This window comes from Saccopteryx leptura, chromosome 2, assembly GCF_036850995.1.
Source record: "Saccopteryx leptura isolate mSacLep1 chromosome 2, mSacLep1_pri_phased_curated, whole genome shotgun sequence".
Classification (NCBI taxonomy): domain Eukaryota; kingdom Metazoa; phylum Chordata; class Mammalia; order Chiroptera; family Emballonuridae; genus Saccopteryx; species Saccopteryx leptura.
In genome coordinates, this window is record NC_089504.1 from 336,235,682 (window position 1) to 336,256,281 (window position 20,600).

The 20,600-nt window shown below is 47.0% G+C and overlaps 2 protein-coding genes across 3 annotated transcripts; one reads left to right on the top strand and one right to left on the bottom strand.

The window, feature by feature from the left end:
* The first annotated feature begins 5 nt into the window (after window positions 1-5).
* Window positions 6-8,660, top strand: IFT20 (intraflagellar transport 20). Of its 2 annotated transcripts, XM_066363730.1 has the most exons (6): window positions 12-162; window positions 4,050-4,285; window positions 4,442-4,570; window positions 6,362-6,447; window positions 7,739-7,842; window positions 8,255-8,660. In XM_066363730.1, the coding sequence occupies exons 2-6, from the start codon at window positions 4,210-4,212 to the stop codon at window positions 8,334-8,336; spliced, it is 477 nt and encodes a 158-aa protein (XP_066219827.1). In that variant the 5' UTR covers window positions 12-162; window positions 4,050-4,209; the 3' UTR covers window positions 8,337-8,660. The 2 variants fall into 2 exon arrangements, with proteins under 2 accessions (XP_066219828.1, XP_066219827.1); XM_066363731.1 differs by lacking the exon at window positions 4,050-4,285 and having other exon boundaries at window positions 6-162.
* A 94-nt stretch (window positions 8,661-8,754) lies between these two features.
* TMEM97 (transmembrane protein 97) lies at window positions 8,755-18,729 on the bottom strand. The gene is made up of 3 exons (XM_066363729.1): window positions 18,495-18,729; window positions 10,926-11,070; window positions 8,755-10,050 (listed from the first exon to the last, which is right to left on the bottom strand). Exons 1-3 carry the CDS (start codon window positions 18,621-18,623, stop codon window positions 9,791-9,793), a joined length of 534 nt encoding a protein of 177 aa, XP_066219826.1. The 5' UTR covers window positions 18,624-18,729; the 3' UTR covers window positions 8,755-9,790.
* Window positions 18,730-20,600: the final 1,871 nt, after the last annotated feature.

A 20,600-nucleotide genomic window follows, 5' to 3' on the forward strand; every position in this document is an offset into this window, starting at 1 on the left:
GGTAAGTGCTTCCGGTGTCAAGTGGTGACGTTATGCGTAAACAGGTCTTGTAGCCGTAGCAGCGTCTGAGGCGGCTAAGTACCGCCGCTGTGGACCAAAGACAGAAGCTCCTTTCGGGTATCATCCGGGGCTGCAGTGCGCCGCCGCTACGGGGTCAGGAAGGTAGGCTGTGGCTCCGGGTCGGGGGACGCGGGCAGACCCGGGGCAAGATGAACCCGACAGGCCCGCGCCCCGAGGAAAGGCGGTCCAGGCCGAAAGAAACGTGGGAATTCCGCCCGACTCTTCGGGAGTGATTTTACACACAGCCTGGGCCTGGCGCTTTACGCGTTGATGCTCGCAACAACCTTATGAAGAAACTGCGGCTCAGATGAGTTCAGGGAGTTCACATAGTGAAGACAGCGGCTCAGTCACCCAGATCTTCCTAACTTTATACCCAGTGCGACACCTCATGGATGGAACCTGCTCGTAGTGCCTAGTGTGGATCTGGGAGAGCCGGGGGCCGAGAGAGAGTGTCACCGCCCTCAACTCCAGGGAGCTCAGTCCGGCCCTTGCACTACCCGGTGTTTCTTAGATGCTCAGACGCGTGTGTGGTGGGAGTTGGAGAGAATCTAACAGTTGGCTGTGAACCCTCTCTCCACTCCTTCTCTGGTCTTACCCATCTCATTCAACCATACAGTTGTCTCAAGCCAGAAAGATGGGAATCTCGTCTGACTCTTCCCTTCACTCAGCTCCAAACCCCCTACTACATACAGCCAATTCTTTGCTAAGTCCTAATAACTCGACTTACAAAATTGGAACACTTTCTTTAGCTCTAAGCCTTGGTTACTGTAATAACCTCCGCTGTTATCACAGCCATACATTCCACAAACAATTACTGAGTGCCAATTATGTGCAGACCCCATGGAAGATGCTAGGGTTACAGTGATGAACAAGGTAGCAGGAGAAGCCCCACCCTCTTGTTTCCTCCATCTATTGTTCATCCTGGGTCAGAGTGATTTCTCAAAAGACAAATCCGATTATGTCGCTCTGTTGAGAATCCACTGGCTGCCTATTAACCCTCTGATAAAATCCGAACTGCAGCTTTCAGAGCCCTTCCTGATCCAGCTGTAGCCTCCCCATGTAGCAGCATCCTGTTCCACGCTCCCCCTTGCTCACCGGTTTCAGCCACACTAACCTTTCACTTCCGGGGATGCATTTAATTTGTTACCGCTTGAGCCTGACCTGTGGTGGCACAGTGGATAAAGCGTCGACCTGGAAATGCTGAGGTCGCCGGTTCGAAACCCTGGGCTTACCTGGTCAAGGCACATATGGGAGTTGATGCTTCCAGCTCCTCCCCCCTGTCTCTCTCTCCTCTGTCTCTCTCTCTCACTCTCTCTCTCTCCTCTCTAAAATGAATAAATAATTAAAAAAAAATTTGTTACCGCTTCAGGATCTCCCCACGTGCTTTCTACCTGGAATGCCTCCTTCCCACTTCACTGACAAACTTGTGGACATCTTTTAGGTCTCTGCTTAGTGTCACTTTTGCAGAAGGCGTTTGTTGACACCCCTGCCTCCATAAGAATTATGCCCTCCTGCTGTGGCTTCACTCAGCACCCTGTGCTTTCCCTCATACTGTTACCCCAGTTTGTGATTACCTGTTTACTCCCTGTCCTAAGGTCAGGAACTAAAGCATTAAAGCAATTTCTTCACTGCTCTGTCTCCAGAGCAGGGACTCAGTAGATGTTTCTGAATGAGTGCGTGATCTCAGGGAAGGGAGTGGTAGTCGAAGCAGATGTTTGCTCCCTGAGATTACTTGAAGCTTTCTAGAGCAGTTGGTCTGAATAATCGACCAGGAGGTGTTAAATGTTTAAACTATATGTAAATGTAACAAATTGGTAGATACCTTTCTAAAAAGTCTGACAGTAAGAAAGCTCTGGATGATTAAAGTGTTTGAAAAAGAAGATGGTAGCCTATTACTTCAGTACATTCCAGGGAGGCCAAAGGCTCTGGGCCACAGCCATACAACACAGCCTATAGACAGGTATTAGTTGGCCCACATAGTCTTGGCTACATTATTTTAGTTACTTTAAAGTTTTGAGTTAGAGGCCTGACCTGTGGTGGCGCAGTGGATGAAGTGTCCACCTAGAAATGCTGAGGTTGCCAGTTCGAAACCCTGGGCTTACCTGGTCAAGGCACATATGGGAGTTGATGCTTCCTGCTCCTCCCCCCCCTCCTCTGTCTCTCTCTCCTCTCTCTCCCTCTCTGTCTCTCCTCTCTAAAAATGAATAAATAAATAAAAAATAAATAAAGTTTTGAGTTAGATATTTTTCTTTAAAATCAGATTCCAGCCTGACCAGGCAGTGGCGCAGTGGATAGAGCATCAGCCTGGGATGCAGAAGACCCAGGTTCGAAACCCCAAAGTTGCCAGGTTGGGCATGGGCTCATCAGCTTGAGCACAGGGTCGCTGGCCTGAGCATGGAATCATAGACATGACCTCATGGTTATTGGCTTGAGCCCAAAGGTCACTGGCTTGAGCAAGGGGTCACTAGCTTGGCTGTAGCCCCCTGGCCAAGGCACATAGAGGAGAAAGCAATCAATGAACAACTAAGGTGCCACAATGAATTGATGCTTCTCATCGCTTTCCCTTCCTGTTTGTCCGTATCTGTCTTTCTCTCTCTCTCTGTCTTCTGTAAAATAAATAAAAATATCAAATTTCATATATAAATCTGGATTTCTGGTCCTCTTGAAAATCAGTTCTGGCTGTGGCCAGTTGGCTCAGCAGTAGAACATCAGCCCAGCCTGTGGAAGTCCCGGGTTCAATTCCTGGTCAGAGCACACAGGAGAGGCGATCACCTGCTTCTCCCTCCCCTCCATTTCTATTTCTCTCTCTTCCTCTCCTACAGCCAAGGCTCTGCTTGAATGGTTCAAGCAAAGTTGGCCCCTGGAGCTGAGTATGGCTCCATGGCCTTGGCCTCAGGCACTAAAATTGCTTGGTTACCAAGCAATGGAGCTGCCTCCCAGCTGGGCAGAGCATCATCTGGTAGGGGCTTGCCAGGTGGATCCCCGTCAGGCAGCATGTGGGAGTCTGCCTCTGCCTCCCACCTCTCACTTAATAGAAAAGAAAATCAGTTCTGGCAACTGTGGGACTCAATTTTTTTTAACTATTGATTTTCCTATGGTACTCATGCTCTGGGACGTCAGTCCCATAATCACCCCATTCAAAACAACTTCTCCAAGGGAGCTGGAAGGGAAGCAGGGGAAGGTGGGAGAAGAGGGAAGGGCTGGCGCAGGGCCAGGTGGTCGTAGCCTTTGGAACACCTGGGGTTTTGGAATTGGTAGAGCAGCCATTGGGTATTCTAAGAATTGCCTCCTTTTATTTTTATTTTTTAAGCCAGAATGAGGGTGAGTTTCAGTGTTTCCTTCCCATAACTGAAGACATCCTTTGGGCAGGGCATCCTTTGGATGAGGATTGCAAGGTGGTTTGGGAAGGGAGAAGGTATCTCGACTGGTTTTCTTGCCTACAGAAACACCCCAAACTCTTTAGCTAGGCACACAGAGCCTTTCTGATCTGGCCCCCTCTGACCTTCCAGCTCCATGCTCTGTCCTCTCACCTTCTAGGCAGGCCGGGCCCTGTCAGGGACTTCAGGCTCTTGTTCATGCTGCTCTCTCTGCTTGAAATGCCTTTCCTGACTTCCTTACTTGGTACGTTGTGGCTGATAGTTCATTCCTTTTTGTGTTTTCTGCTAGAAAGAGACTGACCCAACCTTGGGTTCCAGTTCAGGCAAGTGTACAGCTTCCTGTGGCTTATTTTTATAACGCTAATTTTTAATTGACTCAGATTTTCTCTTTTACTTTTTGTTACAGTGCTTGCTGTATTTAAAAGCTTTTTCATGTCCTTTTGAGTATATAATTGGGAATAAATAAGGATGCTTATGGCTGACAACTTAATTCAGTTGTCAGCTTCCTCAGCCCAAGTTCACTGCTCTGTTCTCCTCTGGCGTTTTAGTGATATTCTGTTAAAGCACATAACACAGTATAATTTCTCAGTTTACATGTCTGTCTCCCTCCAGCTAAACTGTGCTCCTCCAGGGCTGGTACCATGTTGCACTCATCTTTGTACCCCCAGCACCTAGCAATGTTGGCACGTAGTAGGCACTCAAGGAGAATGTGTTGAGTGAACGATACCTGTGACAAGCAACTGGACTTTATTCTTTCCTGACCTTTGATCTTATGACACACCTCCTCCTGGCTACCACTGTCACTCCTTCAGAGCAGATCTTCTCTAGAGAAGCTGGAAGGGAAACAGGTGAGGCTTAGATGGACGCAGAGGGACGGGGAAGCCTTTGGACCATCTGGGTTTTTGGCATTGGTATGTGGGGGGCAGGAGTGGGACTGGGCTGGAAGCAGGCATGTTCTTGGTTGGCTGGGAAGTGATCAGGGATTGGGGTTGGTTTCTTTACAGCTATGGCCAAGGACATCCTGGGTGAAGCAGGGCTGTACTTTGATGAGCTGAACAAGCTGCGGGTGTTGGACCCAGAGGTAACCCAGCAGACCACAGAGCTCAAGGAAGAGTGCAAGGACTTTGTAGACAGTAAGTTTCATTTGGGGAGACATGTTGCCACTCAGCTTTGAGCTATACCAGCTGTGCCCCACCCCCACCCTTGCCCCCACCTGTTGCTCTTGGCCCAGCCAGAGTGGAGCTGCTGGCTCCCTAGAGCAGGCATCCCCAAACTACGGCCCGCGGGCCGCATGAGGCCCCCTGAGGCCATTTATCTGGCCCCCCGCTGCACTTCCGGAAGGGGCACCTCTTTCATTGGTGGTCAGTGAGAGGAGCACTGTATGTGGCGGCCCTCCAACGGTCTGAGGGACAGTGAACTGGCCCTCTGTGTAAAAAGTTTGGGGACCCCTGCCCTAGAGGTTGAGTTTGGCCTTTATGAATTCCCATGTGCTACCCACCTTACCTACCTGCCCTCTTCTCATGCTCTCGTGTAGTTCCACATGGAGCACCAATCAAAACACACTGGAATATAGAGAGGAGTTATTTTTTGAGATAGGCAGTCTTTGATTTTTTCGCTCTCAGAAACCTTAAACTTCATGGGGACAGAACTATGGCTTGGGTGTGGGAAATAGAATTATATACTGATGATTTGATTTCTTGGGAGAAATAGTGTTCTCAGTCATAGGCTTGTCTGTATTGGGAGTGAAAATTAATTAAGTAGAGTCTCTAGAAGCAGCTCAACAGACCCCATGGTCTTTTTTGGAGGGAGAGGGGAAGAATCATTTTTTTTTTTAATTTTTATTTATTTATTTATTTATTTATTACAGAGACAGAAAGTGAGTCAGAGAGAGGGATAGACAGGGGCAGACAGACAGGAACAGAGAGAGATGAGAAGCATCAATCATTAGTTTTTCATTGCGTGTTGCAACACCTTAGTTGTTCATTGATTGCTTTCTCATATGTGCCTTGACCGCGGGCCTTCAGCAGACCGAGTAACCCCTTGCTGGAGCCAGCGACCTTGGTTTCAAGCTGGTGGGCTTTTTTTGCTCAAACCAGATGAGCCTGTGCTCAAGCTGGCGACCTCGGGGTCTTGAACCTGGGTCCTCTGCATCCCAGTCCGACGTTCTATCCACTGCGCCACTGCCTGGTCAGGCGGAAGAGTCATTTTTTAACTAGAGATATCCAGGACACTTCCTGGACCAATGGCCAAGCAAGTCCAGTGGCAGTGAGTATAGAGCAGATCTAGCCAGACAGATATCTGAGCCTTCTGGGGACTCTAGGCTATGGAGAGAGCTTGCTAATGAAAGGTAGCATGGCTTTTATTGGTTGCCTTCTGATTGCTGTTAATGTTGTCCCACCTCATTGGGCCTTAGTTTACTCCTCAGTAGAATGGGGTTCTACCACACCCAAGGATATGGGAAAAAAGGCAGTGGGGGAATAGGCACTTAAATGCTTTGAGCTCTTTATTAGCTATGGTCACAGGCAAATAGCTGTCACCCCATCCTTCACAGTGTACCTGTGGCTGGTCAAGAGGCAGCATTCCTGTTCTGAGGCAGTCCTTTCATGAACGTGGCCCTTTGTGCCTCCTGTCACTCCTGGAAAAACGGGATGGGGTCCATCCATAGAATGGGCCTACCAGGAGCCTTCACAGCCTGAGGTAACTGGCTGGCTCAGTGGGACTCAAGGTCCAGGTATTCCCCAGTCCAGCTCTGGGCACCTGGCCACTCATCTTAGGTTCAGACCAAGGGTGGCAGACTTTAGGTCAATAGACACCAAAATTGTTTTGACACAAATTAGGGCAGTTAGTGCTACCCTTTCGCAGAAAGGGAATGCTGAGGGGAGGGTGATGACACAGAAAATAAAAACACTTTTTCCCCCCCAAAGAAATCGGCCAATTTCAGAAAATAGTTGGCGGTTTAATTGAGCTTGTTGACCAACTTGCAAAAGAAGCAGAAAATGAGAAAATGAAGGTAAGATCAGCATGTGTTTTATTTAAATCTTGGCCTGGGACCCTGCTTCACTAGCCTGTTATCCTTCTGTCCTCTTGACTTTTAATTTGGAGTGGGGGGAATTCTTTTAATTAAAATAAGTGTTTTAAGTAACATTTCCTATACAAATTATCAACTCACTATGTTGTATACCTGAAATTACATGTCAATTATACTTCAATTAAAAAAACTGATTTTTTTTTTAAAGAATTTTATTTATTTTACAGAGAGGGGTAGAGGAGTGAGAAGTATCTCATAGGTGCTTAACTTTAGTTGTTCATTGCTTGCTTGTTGTATGTGCCTTAACCGGGCAAACCCAGGGTTTCATACTGGTGATCCAGGTCGTACTGGATCTCAGCGTTCCAGGTCGCTTTATCCACTGCACCATCACAGGCTGGGCGAAAAAAACACTGGTTTGTTTTTTTTTTTTGTATTTTTCTGAAGCTGGAAACGGGGAGAGACAGTCAGACAGACTCCCGCATGCGCCCGACCGGGATCCACCCGGCACGCCCACCAGGGGGCGAGGCTCTGCCCACCAGGGGGCGATGCTCTGCCCATCCTGGGCGTCGCTCTGTCCCGACCAGAGCCACTCTAGCGCCTGGGGCAGAGGCCAAGGAGCCATCCCTAGCGCCCGGGCCATCTTTGCTCCAATGGAGCCTCGCTGCGGGAGGGGAAGAGAGAGACAGAGAGGAAGGAGAGGGGGAGGAGTGGAGAAGCAGATGGCTGCCTCTCCGGTGTGCCCTGGCCGGGAATTGAACCCGGGACTTCTGCACGCCAGGCCGACGCTCTACCACTGAGCCAACCGGCCAGGGCCTGATTTTTTTTTTTTTTGAGAGATGAAAGAGATAGAGTTAAAACAAAACAAAACCAATTCCTAGTCCAATTAACTTGCTCTTGAACTTTTATTTGCCAGTATACTTTCAGTCATTATTTCCTTTAGTCACTGAAATAGATGGTTTTGTCCTCATTTTATAAATGAAGAAGTGAAGGTTTGCAGATAATATGTAGATGGCTAGGTAGAGGACACAAGGCTACATGGTACACCAAATGGCCACTGATGCGACTCGGGATACTCCCAGATTGGCCTCAGCTCCAGGCCCATTCTCACTTTGGAATGATGAGGTTAATCCTCTTCCCTTTCTCCCAAAGCTCTGAGGCTGCTTTTCCCTGCTGGCTAGTGAGAGAGCCTCTAAGTGGCTCTTACCCAGTTGAGGACTTGCTGAAGATAGTTTTAATGAAGCCATGACTCTCTTGGACAATACTGTTTTTCTAGGCCATTGGTGCTCGGAATTTGCTCAAATCTATAGCAAAGCAGAGAGAAGCCCAACAGCAGCAACTCCAAGCACTAATAGCAGAAAAGAAAATGCAGCTCGAACGGTAAGTCACATAAAGCAAGGTCTTGACTCAGTTGCAATGCTGTTTCCTTCTTAATGGTCACCTCGTCCTTACTTCTTCATCCTTGCTCTCCCAGGAATAGTGTTTCACTTTTCATTCTAATCTGAAGATTTTAAAAATAAAATTTCATTTGACGGGAAGGAAAAAGGAAGTTTATTAATATCAAACCATGTGTAGTAGTTTGAGAGCGGGAGTTCGGGCAGTGTGCGCAGAGGACCCTCGGGGCTGAGGTCTCGCACGCACATCGTTTTTTCTCTTCCTGCCCTAACTTCTTCACTCTGAACTGACACCATTTCTTGGAATCATTGAAATCACTTATAATTTTTCTTTAGAAGAATTAAGTTGATGGTTTATTTCATCTATTTTTAGGGCTTCTAACAATTTTGTTTTTCAGGTATCGGGTTGAATATGAAGCTTTGTGTAAAGTAGAAGCAGAACAAAATGAATTTATTGACCAATTTATTTTTCAGAAATGAACTGGAAATTTCATTTTATAGTAGGAGGGAAGAAAATAATAGCCCCCCACCCCAAATTTCTGTACCATTCCAGTGAGTGACTGATGGCCCAAGTATGTCGTGTGAGGTGGTGTGTAAGGGATGCAGCGTCTCAGAAGGCAATGAAACCAGTCAGGGGAGCTTGTTTCAGACAGCAGTGCATATCTGGGGAACACCAGTGACCACGGTGTCCCAGGTTTGCACCTCCTGCATTCTTAGTCTGAAATAAGCCGTCTAGAAACTTTTTTTTTGTAAATTCAGAGTTTTGGGAGAAAAAGCAATAAATTATTATTTTCAAATGGCTTATCTACCTCTTTTCCTGGTGCCTCTAAAGTTTACACTTGTCTCCTGTTAAGAGAACCTTGGACTCTTGCCCCCAGTCCACAAAACAAACCAGGCAGTGGTCAGCAGCTCCCTTTATTTGAACCAAACACACGAGTCAGACAATACTCCCAACAGTTACAGCAGTAAGGCTTGTGAACAGAACAGGCAAAAAGGGAATAACCAGAACCAGTTTCTACTCGTCCATGTCTTGTCTTTTTTTTTTGGAGGAAGCTGATGGAGCACCAGGCACTACTAACATGAAGACCCTGTGTGCACACACCAGACATGTTTGCCCAGCTGTCCCTCGTTTTGACTGAGAATAAAATGGGAAGGAGTCATTAAACTATTGTGAAGGATGAAGTTACCCAGTAGGAAGCACACTTCCAGGTCAGGTTGGAGACACCAGACCTCCAAGTTGTGACTCCTGTCAAGTGGTCTGTAAAAATATAGGGACTAAAGTTTGGAAGGAGGATAAACAGGGAGACTAAAAAACAATTCTCTCCTCCTGGGGCAAGCTGTTTAAGACAGAAACAAAACACCTTCTTGTTTAACCCATTTCTGATTAAAAGTCATGTCAGGGCTGAACCTTAAGGAAAAGTAAATTTAACCACTTATAGAGTATTTTCTAACCTCCCTTGCTCAAAAATGATACCGTTTTTAATAAATATTAAGAGGCATAATTTCAAACTGGAAAATGGCTTGAAACATCCCACTATTCATTTTTGCTGAATAGTGATATGCTGTAGGGAACCATGAGTCAAGGGGTGAGTCACATGTACACTGGGGATCAAATGACTCATGAAAGGACCAAGCAGCACATGTTTCTTAGGCGTTTATCCAGTTTCTGGTTTGGTCCTGCTCTAGTGCCCAGTCCCAGTGCTCACACAGTGAAGTATTTGGCACCACTTCCCTGTCATCTAGCCCACACCCCTCTGCCCATCCTCAGGTGACTGGTCTGCACCAGTGCCCTTGGAGGGTGATGGTTTGATGTGGATCCTGCTGCTGGTGTGTTTCAAGTGCTACTGAAGACATGGGTTCTGAGCAGTTTTCTTTGTACTGGGTCCAATAGGAAACTGCCCTGTGGGCATCTCTCCGCTGGGCTAGTAGCTCTCTCATTTTTTCTTCCTTTTCTCCTCATACTTGTAGTAGGGGCTCCGCAACATGAAAAGCAGAAGCATAAGAGGGATGAGAAAGTAGGGGGCATAGACAGACATGAGGGTTAGTCGTTCATGGAAAGTCTTAGGTCCTTGTCCTTTGAAACCACTGGCTTTCGAGAAATCCTCAAAGAGCAATGTGCCAAGAATTGGAATTAGAGTTGTCATGGTGTGCACTGCGTAGACGATTGCAGGGGTCCGGATCCACTTGCAGCCTCCTGAAGTTGTCAGGGGAGAGAGTGATAAGTGTTAGGTCCGTTCATGACTCCAGGGATGCCCATGGCATTCCCCATGCTGTCCCTGCCTGTTCCCTTCAGCTGAGTCCTTTTACCCCCTTTCCAAGTGGAAACAAATGGGAAACCAGGTATGTTGTTCTAATGCTGTCTAACTGCACACAGTTATGTGACAGACAGGGCCCTAGCACACCGATTGCCAGAGAACCAAGCGTGGGGAGTTGGAATTTAATTCAGAAAAACTCTAAGGCAGTAAAAATGAGACCTGTTTGGTCTGAGTGATGGGGTGGGGGGTTGTGCCAACAGCACCTGTTTGTTAAGTAATTACAGTATAGGTGAGAATTTCAATAGAGTCTGCCAAGAGAGGGATTTGAGGGCTCCAGTGGGAAATAAGCTATACAACATAGTTACTATGATGTTGGTATGGCCACCTTCTCAATAAAGGCATCAGTCATAGGGGGACACTGTAAGAATATGTTTTAAATGAGAAATTAAGCCCTTTAGGAATTAGCTTGATGCTACTGCTGATAAGCCAATATGATACTACCTAAAGCAGAAAAACAAAAGCTAACGATAAGACAAATAAAAAGCAACAAGTTCAGTCTTTTGAGTAGCCTCAGGTTTCATGTGTATGAAAGATTTCCAGTTGGCTAAGGCCGTCATGCTGCCCAGCTGACCAGACATTAGCCCGAGCCACATTAATGTCCCTTTACAGGAGCTTTCCTGGCCACTCCCACCAGATCATCTCTCACCCTCACAAGAGCTACAGGGACCACTCTCACTCTCTTGGAGATACTTTCCAAAAGATTTCTGGGACCTCATTTCAAATCAAGAACAGGATCCCCCCACCATTTACCAACCTCTGAAGAAGGCATACGTTGCAATGGGAAAGAAAGGCAGCTGAAACACAAGCTCGCAGAACAGGAAGGATTTAAACCATACTGGGGGTTCCTGTAGCAGAGGGTCTTTGAACTCTTTGGTGTACCACTTCATCAGGTTTCTCAACTGAAAAAAGATCAACAGCATGATGAACACAGCCACCTGGCGGTGTAGGCTCAGCAGTTCAAACCCACTAGAAGAGTCTTTCATTACTTACCCCCCTTGTAGCAGGTGGCACACCCAGCTGGCTTCTGTGCTGTAGCCTAGATAGTCATTTACTAAAAACTTACTAGTTGTAACTCAAATGTTAGCATCCCCAAGTTCTCCTCTGCTCTTCCAGCCCCTTTGTGCCACCCAGCATGTGGCTGTGACTCCATGGTAACATTTATCTAGGTGTGCTACCCAATGTTAAAAGCAGTATCTGGCTCTTCATTTGCTGAATGAACACACAAACATGGCATAACTGCCAAAAATATCATTAGTTGTTAAGAAATGACAAAAAATTTCCTGACACTTGCCCTTTCACAAAGTATCTGCACACTGAGCTCCGAGGGCTACAGAAATGAATGGAATCTGACATAGGGAGAGGGGGTAATGATGGAAAGAAGGTAAACAGAACTTCTGTGAAGGTGCAATTTTAAACAATTTACATAATCCCAAAACCTCAAGTTCCTCATAATTCTTAACTCCCGAGTCCTCATTTTTTTCTCTCTTAGGAGACCAGGAGGATATTTGTAGAAGAACGAAGTGCCCCAAACCACAAACTATATAACTTCTATGCTACGTCAAAGCTTCAGTTAGTAGTTTTCGTTCTAGCTTGGGCCCCACCCTCATAGTTATACTGTCAAATAAAAAGATACAGACCCATGCTGACATGGCTACAGGCAGAGAAAGGAAGCAAGCATTTGAGGCTGCCCATTCTGAGCTCTTCTTTTTAAATTATTATTCATTTTAGAGAGGGGGGTAGGAGCAGGAAGCATCAACTCCCGTATATGTGCCTTGACCAGGGAAGCCCGAGTTTTGAACTGGCGACCTCAGTGTTCCAGGTCCACACTTTCCCCACTGCGCCACCACAGGTCAGGCTTGAGCTCATTTTTAAAGAGCCCTGCCCTGGCCGGTTGGCTCAGCGGTAGAGCGTCGGCCTAGCGTGCGGAGGACCCGGGTTCGATTCCTGGCCAGGGCACACAGGAGAAGCACCCATTTGCTTCTCCACCCCTCCGCCGCGCTTTCCTCTCTGTCTCTCTCTTCCCCTCCTGCAGCCAAGGCTCCATTGGAGCAAAGATGGCCCGGGCGCTGAGGATGGCTCCTTGGCCTCTGCCTCAGGCGCTAGAGTGGCTCTGGTCGCAACAGAGCGACCCCGTCCCCCCGAGGGGCAGAGCATCACCCCCTGGTGGGCAGAGCGTCGCCCCTGGTGGGCGTGCCGGGTGGATCCCGGTTGGGCGCATGCGGGAGTCTGTCTGACTGTCTCTCCCTGTTTCCAGCTTCAGAAAAATGAAAAAAAAAAAAAAAAGGGAAAAAAAATAAAGAGCCCAAACAAAGCCAAGGGCTCTCCACATCTGTTGCATTTAACCTCCTGGAAATGTCACTGTCTTGACACACCTGCCTTCAAAGCTAAATATGTCTTTATACTATGATAAATAAAGGCAACTTCCAAGGTAAGAATTTACAATGGAAAATCCAAAGATATTTTTCCTGTTAATTTTTAATCAAAAGATAAAGGCTCCCTATTGTTAAATAGAGGCCTCATTGCTGTGCGTGAGCTTTAAGCAAATGTCCAGAGACAAACATGTTGGAATATTAACCTAAGAAAGGCTCTGGCTAGATAACCAATCTGATGACCAAATGATTTCTTTTCTTTTTTTTGGGACAGAGACAAGAGTCAGAGAGAGGGACAGACAGCAGGAAGGGAGATGAGAAGCATCAATTCTTCGTTGCGGCACCTTAGTTGTTCAATGATTGCTTTCTCATATGTGCCTTGACTGAGGGGGTGGGGGCTACAGCAGAGCTAGTGACCCCTTGTTCAAGGACCTTGGGCTCAAGCTGGTGACCACGAGGTTTCAAACTAAGGTCTTCTGCGTCCCAGTCCAATGCTCTACCCACTGTGCCACCGCCTGGTCAGGCTGACCAAATAATTTAATATGTACTTGACTTGAAATTTAAATTCAAAGCCTGACCTGTGGTGGCACTGTGGATAAAGCGTAGGCTTGGAATGCTGAGGTCGGTGGTTCGAAACCCTAGGCTTGCCTGGTCAAGGCACATGTTCCCGCTTCTCCCCCACTCCTCTCATTCTCTCACTCCTCTCTCTATATCAGTAATTTTAAAAAAAATCTTAAATTCATGGCAATACCCTTAGCTTCCTTCTGAGCACTTTTCAGGATAATGTATTAGAAGATATTCACAAAGGTTAGGTCACTGCACCTCTCCTGAGCTCTTCACCTGAAGTTTTTTTTGTGTTTTTTTTTTTTTTTTTTGCAACAAAGACACAGAGAGGGACAGATAGGGACAGACAGACCGAAGGGAGAGCGATGAGAAGCATCAGGTCTTTGTTGCAGCACCTTAGTTGTTCATTGATTGCTTTCTCATATGTGCCTTGACTGGGGGGCTTCAGCAGAGTGAGTGATCCCTTGCTCAATCAAGCCAGCGACCTTGGGCTCAAGCCAGTGGCTTTTGAGCTCAAGCCAGCAACCCCACGCTCAAGCTGGTGGGCCTGTGCTCAAGCCGAATGAGCTCGCACTCAAGCCAGTGACCTCGGGGTTTTGAACTTGGGTCCTCTGCATCCCAGTCCAATGCTCTATCCACTGCGCCACCACTTGGTCAGGCTGGACTAAGTGCTTTAAAAAATTTTTTTTTCTTTCTTAAATTTTCCTGCAAAATTTAAAAGACTTTCTGATTCATCTGAACTTTATTTTTTATTCAATTTATATACAGTCTTTCAAATCCACCAATTTCATAAATCCAGGCAGATTTGTAAAGTACTATCATTTCTAAGGGCTGCAAGATGAGATTAGAAAACTTAAAATAAGAAGCCAGCTCTCATAATCAATTAAACTACAACCATTAGCTCAAAGTCACATGACAGCCACCTGATGCCAGGAGGAGGGCTGGCAGAAGGCAGGGCACAGACTCCTAGCAGAGTGCAGAGCGTGGGGCTTGGTGGCAGTGCCTGGAGCTGAGTGATGGCTCTCAGCACTTGATCTCACTAAGTTTCCCGGTTAGAGTACCCACCTCCCTGTTGGTAAGATAAATGAGTTAATACAGATAGTCTTTAGATCAATGCTTAGCACATAAAGATTAATCAATTGTAATTAATACACATTTGGAGAGGTTCAAGTTTAATCCTATTAACATCTCAGCATGCAACTAACTGGTCATTAATAAGAACTAGTCTTATTAGGTAGTAAGACTCCAAAAGTAATAAAACTTTCAATTTATACCTGAGTCACATTTGACTCAACTTACCATTTTTATCCATTTAAAATATTCACCTGGCCTGTGCTGACAGGATTCTAAACCAGGAGTTGCTAAACAATTTTGCACTTCTCTAATGTAGAATGAGAGCACGGACTGGTTTCAGATCTAGATGCTCACCTGTTTGTCCTTATTTTTTATTTTTTTGTATTTTTCTGAAGTTGGAAACCGGGAGGCAGTCAGACAGACTCCCGCATGCGCCTAACCAGGATCCACCCGGCATGCCCACCAGGGGGCGATGCTCTGTTGCAACCAGAGCCATTCTAGTGCCTGAGGCAGAAGCCACAGAGCCATCCTCATGGAGCCTTGGCTGTGGGATGGGAAGAGAGAGACAGAGAGGAAGGAGAGGGGGAGGGGTGGAGAAGCAGATGGGTGCTTCTCCTGTGTGCCCTGGCCGGGAATCGAACCCAGGACTCCTGCACGCCAGGCCGACACTCTACCACCGAGCCAACCGGCCAGGGCCCGTTTGTCCTTATTTTAAAAGAAGCAATGCTACCCCCGGCTGCAAAGGATACTACAGAATACTTCCCTCCTCTCTATGTTCTAATCCAGTGATTTTTCAACTTTTTATGTCACGGCACACATAAACTAATTACTAAAATTCTGTGGCACACCAAAAAATACGTTTTTTTGCCCATCTGACAAAAACAACTATAATTTTGATTCATTCATACCTAATGGCTATTGTGTTGGCTGTTGTCATTTTTTTTAATCTGACAATCTAAGGTAGGGGTCTCAAACTCAACTCAGCATGTGGGCCGCAGAGCAAGATCACAGCCGTTCGGCGGGCCGCACTAGGTATACAAAAGGCAACTGTTACGCAACACTTTTCTCACTGCAGTTGAAAACAAAAAAAGATCAGTACAACAAGCACAATCGTACATGCAGTTTACTCAGTGTCACAAAACGACCAGAAACTGTAGTTCGCATCACAACTGCTGTTAACTAAGCTAATATCTAGCTAGGATGCTAGAGAAATGAAAAATACAAGTAGGCCCCTAGGCTTACTTAATTTTATCCAAAATATTTTGAACTTCGTGGATTAGTCTGTGGGCTGCACAAAATTATTCGGCGGGCTGCATGCGGCCTGTGGGCCGCGAGTTTGAGACCCCTGATCTAAGGGAAAAGAGGTCAGTGCTCTTGACTAAATAGTCAGGTATTGCATGTTTTAAAAATTCTTGTGGCACACTTGAAAATCGCTGTTCTAATCTAAACTAAATTCTTACTGTTTCAAAATAGTTTTTCTAAGTGTTTTTCTGGTTCAAACCAAGAAAGATTTAATTTGTAAATTTTAGCCCAAACATTATATGGGCTTTTTAGTGCTAAGAAAAATTCCTTCTATTTAAGGAGGAAAAATGAGAGATCTTAACTTTTGGCATATTTTCAAGGAGAATCTGACAATAACTCAAGGCTATTATTATTATTTTCACCAAAGAGAAGCAACTAAATTATCACTCCCAACCTCAAAGTAACAGTAATGAGTAGACACAGGCCCTCCAAGCCAGGATACCCATGTTTCTAATGCCTTTAAACGGCATCAGAGAGAGGCGTGCGCGCGCGCGCGTACACACACACACACACACACACACACACACACACACACACACACAGAGTTTCTGGCCACATCCTACCAGATCAACTGTGTAAATGTAAATAGGGTTGTTATGCTGGACACATTTTAATTGTATTATTTAAGTGGTGAGCAAAGACTTGTGGGAATGGCACATTCAGAAAGGATAAAGAAACCAACAGCTATTTAAGTCTGGAATAACATATTTGTCCAATATTAAATGGACTCATAACATCACAGATTGTAAACAGGCACCCCACCTGAATTTTGTTGGCCACACACACTTTGAAAACCATAGACATGGCTCTCCTTTCTTCAAGGCAACTAGTGGCTAACGCAGATTAATTATTAGCTAATGCAGAGGTCTTCATGGCCTGTTTAGAAAGAGTATGTACTACCTGGACCTTTGTGGTAGGCTAATGACCCCTTCAGATATCCATGTCCTAATCCCTAGAACCTGTGAATGTAACCATACTTTGCAAAAGAGTTATCCTGGATTATTTGGTGGGCCCTACATGTAATGAAAGTGTCCTTATGAAAGGGCAGAGGCAGATTGTATTATAAAAGAAAAGGTGGCCCCTGGCCGGTTGGCTCAGTGGTAGAGCGTCGGACTGGCGTGCGGAAGTCCCGGGTTCGATTCCTGGCCAGGGCACACAGGAGAGGTGCCCATCTGCTTCTCCACCCCTCCCCCTCTCCTTCCTCTCTGTCTCTCTCTTCCCCTCCCACAGCGAGGCTCCATTGGAGCAAAAGATGGCCCGGGCGCTGGGGATGGCTCCTTGGCCTCTGCCCCAGGCGCTAGAGTGGCTCTGGTCCAGACAGAGCAACGCCCCGGAGGGGCAGAGCATCGCCCCCTGGTGGGCGTGCCGGGTGGATCCCGGTCGGGCGCATGCGGGAGTCTGTCTGACTGCCTCCCCGTTTCCGACTTCAGAAAAATACAAAAAAAAAAAAAGAAAAGTTGGCAAAGTAATGACAGAAGCAGAGATTTAAGTGATGTGGTCACAAGCCACAGAATACTGGCAGCACCAGAAACTGGAAGAGACAAGAAATAGATTCTATCCTGGGACTTTCAGAAGGAACCAGCCCTGCAAGATTCATTTTGAACTCTGACCTCCAGAACTATAGGAGAATAAATGTGTTGTTTTAAGCCACTATGTTTTTGGTAATTTGTTACAGCAACAACAGGAAACTAATACAACTGTATATGTTTGAGCTTATAATTTAACCCAACCCTATTTTACTTGGCAAGTGAGGCTACAGTGCCCTGACTTGCCCAAGACACTCAAGCTTGGAATAAGCCTGTCCTGTTTGTAGTCCAATGCTCTTGTCACACACTACCTAAACTGTTTCCAAGGAAAGGTAGGTCAGAAGACTTCCCAGTTATGCTTGAATTTAGAAGCAAACATAAAATGATTATGGAGTGAGGGTATGTTGTTGAGCATCGCTCTTAACCTTTTGGGGAGAGGGAGACCCCTGGAAAAGTTGAGGGAAGTTATGGACTCTCCTCCCAGAAAACACAAAGCACACCATTTTGCATACACCTATGAGTTCATGGACTTCAGGTTAAGAAACCTTGCTCTGCACAGAAAAAGTTTTCAAGAAAAAACAGGCAAAAACAAATCTATAGGTTTATAAGTCAGTCTTGCCTACAGTTCTACAGACTGGAGAAACAGAACTGAGGACCGGAATTCCTTGGAAAAAAGTTACACGGTCTGGACATGAAAAGACCGGGAAGATCAAATTCTGAAGAAATAAAAAGTACTAAAGCAACGTTTGGGTCCGGGCCATATAGTTTCATTGGTGCGAGCATCATCCCAATATGCAAAGGTTGTGGGTTTGATCCCTGGTCCTGGCACATACAGGAACAGATCGATGTTTCTGTCTCCAAAATCAATTAAAAATAATAAAACATTTGGGGTAAAGAATGCTCTCCAACAACCAGAAAATGAGGCTTTTCGCCTGTTTTTACTCAGATGATCATATCATTCTTACTTGAACCTAATTAAAGGGTCAATTTGAAAGTTAATTTATTAAGAGCTTTTTGAAGTTGCTGGATCTGATCTTGAATGATGATCTGAGAATGCCCTACACACGGGTCTAATTCTACTTGGATTCTTTGGGATTAGATGGTATTTTAAAGAAGCAACTTTAAAACAAATCCAACGCGTGATTTAGGCACATTAGACCACCTTCCTCAAATATTGACAACTGACCTGAGGTTGCAGGAGCCTTCAACATACTCGGGGAAGAAGTGTTTTTACAAGGCACAAACTGACCCCAGGACCTTGAGGAAACAAAACCCGAGAAAGATGTGGAGTTGAAGGGCAAGGAGAGGCCGGAGCACCGGCGGTACCTAAGGTAGGCGGTAGGATAAGGAAGGCAGAACTGGAACCTCGGTGGGAGAGGTGGGGGCGAGGGTGGAGGAGGTAAGTCATGGGGACTTGGAGCACAACCGCAGCTCGCGGAGGGACCCCAAACTCGACAACCTGCGGCCGGGACCGACAGGCGCCCTCACCTCGATGGGGTAGAGTTCGCGCGGCAGCACCGTCTGCAGGTCCAAAAGCAGGGTGATGGGGATGTGGGAGAAGAAGTAGAGGCCCAGCAGCCACTCCAGGCCGCGCCGGGCGCTCAGAGTCCCCATCATACGTTGGTTGGGCTGGGAAAGAGCCAAGTGTGCACCCACGGGAACAGCCGACGTGGGAATTCGGCTCGAAACCGCGCGCAGATCCCGGACCCAGGGCCCCAGTCGTTCGCCCCGCCCCTCTTGAGAGCTACGCCGGCCGCTTCTATTGGCTGCTGGGGAGAAGAGCGCGTCCATTGGCTCGTCTGAGTATAGCGTGTCGAAAAGCCGGCTGGGCGGGGCTCCTCGCCGCCGCGCGAGGTGTGTGGACAGTGGGGCGGGCGGCGGCCGGGCCTCTCTCTTCGGACCGCGTGGCGCACCGGGCTCAGGGCGCACCGGGTCAGCGGCAGCTGTGATTCCTTTCGATCCTTATTCCATTCATTCACTCTTAACGTTTAGCGCTTACAGAGCGCCTCCAGGGTGCTGGAGCTGATGGAGACGGAGCCCCCAATGCAGTGGTAGTGTCACAGACTAGGGCAGTGGCTAGTGCGTTGTGATCCGGGGCAATCATGGACCGTGAGAACACTGGGCAAGATCCCTGTCCCGCCGGAGTTGAGGGGTCCTGAAACCCTTCCGAAGGACGCGTAGGAGGCAGCCAGCCCCAACTGGAAAAGAAGCAGAGGGTTAAAGTAGGAAGTAAAATGACAGGTTTTGGTAACTGGCTGTGGAGACTGAGGATCAAGGATTCATTTATTCATTCAGCAAATATTGATCTTTATATACTGAACCCAGTTCTGCTCTGGGACAGAATGGGATGGGGCTGCCTTTTCTCGGAGAAGAGGCACGCAAAGAGTAGTGAATTGAGAAGATATTTTTGGTCTGGCCATGGTGACATTACCCACTCTCTGTAACATCTGAGTGAAGTCTAGTAGGCATTTGGATGAACCTGTCTGGAGATGTAGATTTGTGAGCATTAGCGTTTGGTGGGAGTTCAAATTCTTGAGATCAGAGGGCCCGTAAGAGAACTTCGAGGAGCTCCAACCTCAGTGTTCATGGGAGAAGGGGGCTGAGCCACACAGAAACGGGAGACAGGTAGGGTCAACTATGTCAGAGCAACACTGAATGGTACTCCGTGGTGGCCCTGCGAAAGCTGTTTTGTGGTGCAGGCAGGAGCTATAAGGACCAGGAGTAAGGAAGTAGGTAAATGGAGACAGGGAGTATATATAGATACTGGTTATGTAGGGGAGGACGATATGGGGCAGTAACTGAAGGGAGATGTGCTTAAGAGAGAGGGATTATTTATTTTCAGGTAAGGGAGACTAGAACACTTTCATTTGTTTAGTGCTGTTGGAAGTTTCTGGGACCAGGGGGAGCTTGTCCATACAGAAGGAAGAGAATAGGAAATGTGGCTCCAGGCCCCTGAAGACCTGGAGAGAATGGAAGGGTTAGGGTTGGGTCAGAGGAGCTCTGTGCTTCACAGAGTGAGCCCCATGGGGACCAGGAGAAATTGCTGGCAGTGTAGAGGGCCAGCAAGTGGGTGGCCACTGATTTGGAGGCCCCAACCTGCTAAATTGTGTGCTTTACTCCACTGTGAGATCTGCTCAAAAAAAAAAAAAAAGGCTGTTGGATTCATCCAGGTTGGGGTTCAGAAAGTCAATGGTGATGGTGAGGAGTTGAACAAGTGATTGAAGAGATGGAGCATGTAGTTCAAACCAGACAGGGAGTGAGTGACCTGAGGCCAAAAGGGCTGGTAGAGAGGAAGTAGAAGAGTGAATGGATTTGAGGCTGAGGCAGCAGTGCTAGTGTGATGGGAAAGACTGGATGAATGGGCCAGAAGGGTGGGAGATGAGGATAAGGGGGTGCAATGTCTGAGTTCCTGGTGTCAGGAAGAGGTTCTGTCCATGGGAAGGTGTCTCTGAAACGGAGTGGAAGGTCTTTGGAGATGAGGTCAAGGGACAGAGAGGCCAGGGTGTGGGATATATCAACTGCAAAGGTCACCTAGGATGGTGGTGGCAGTCAGGTGGGGGGAAGACTGGGAGCCCATTGCCAAAGTCTTGGGTA

What these genes read in the sequence shown, in the direction of transcription:
- TMEM97 (XM_066363729.1), bottom strand. Translation starts at nt 18,623, where the DNA reads ATGATGGGGACTCTGAGCGCCCGGCGCGGCCTGGAGTGGCTGCTGGGC. An exon ending in GCGAACTCTACCCCATCGAG is followed by an intron (nt 11,071 to 18,494) that starts GTGAGGGCGCCT and finishes ATCTTTTTTCAG; the next exon opens with TTGAGAAACCTGATGAAGTG. An exon ending in AACGTATGCCTTCTTCAGAG is followed by an intron (nt 10,051 to 10,925) that starts GTTGGTAAATGG and finishes TGACAACTTCAG; the next exon opens with GAGGCTGCAAGTGGATCCGG.
- IFT20 (XM_066363730.1), top strand. Translation starts at nt 4,210, where the DNA reads ATGACACACCTCCTCCTGGCTACCACTGTCACTCCTTCAGAGCAGATC. An exon ending in AGAAGCTGGAAGGGAAACAG is followed by an intron (nt 4,286 to 4,441) that starts GTGAGGCTTAGA and finishes GTTTCTTTACAG; the next exon opens with CTATGGCCAAGGACATCCTG. An exon ending in GTGCAAGGACTTTGTAGACA is followed by an intron (nt 4,571 to 6,361) that starts GTAAGTTTCATT and finishes TCCCCCCCAAAG; the next exon opens with AAATCGGCCAATTTCAGAAA.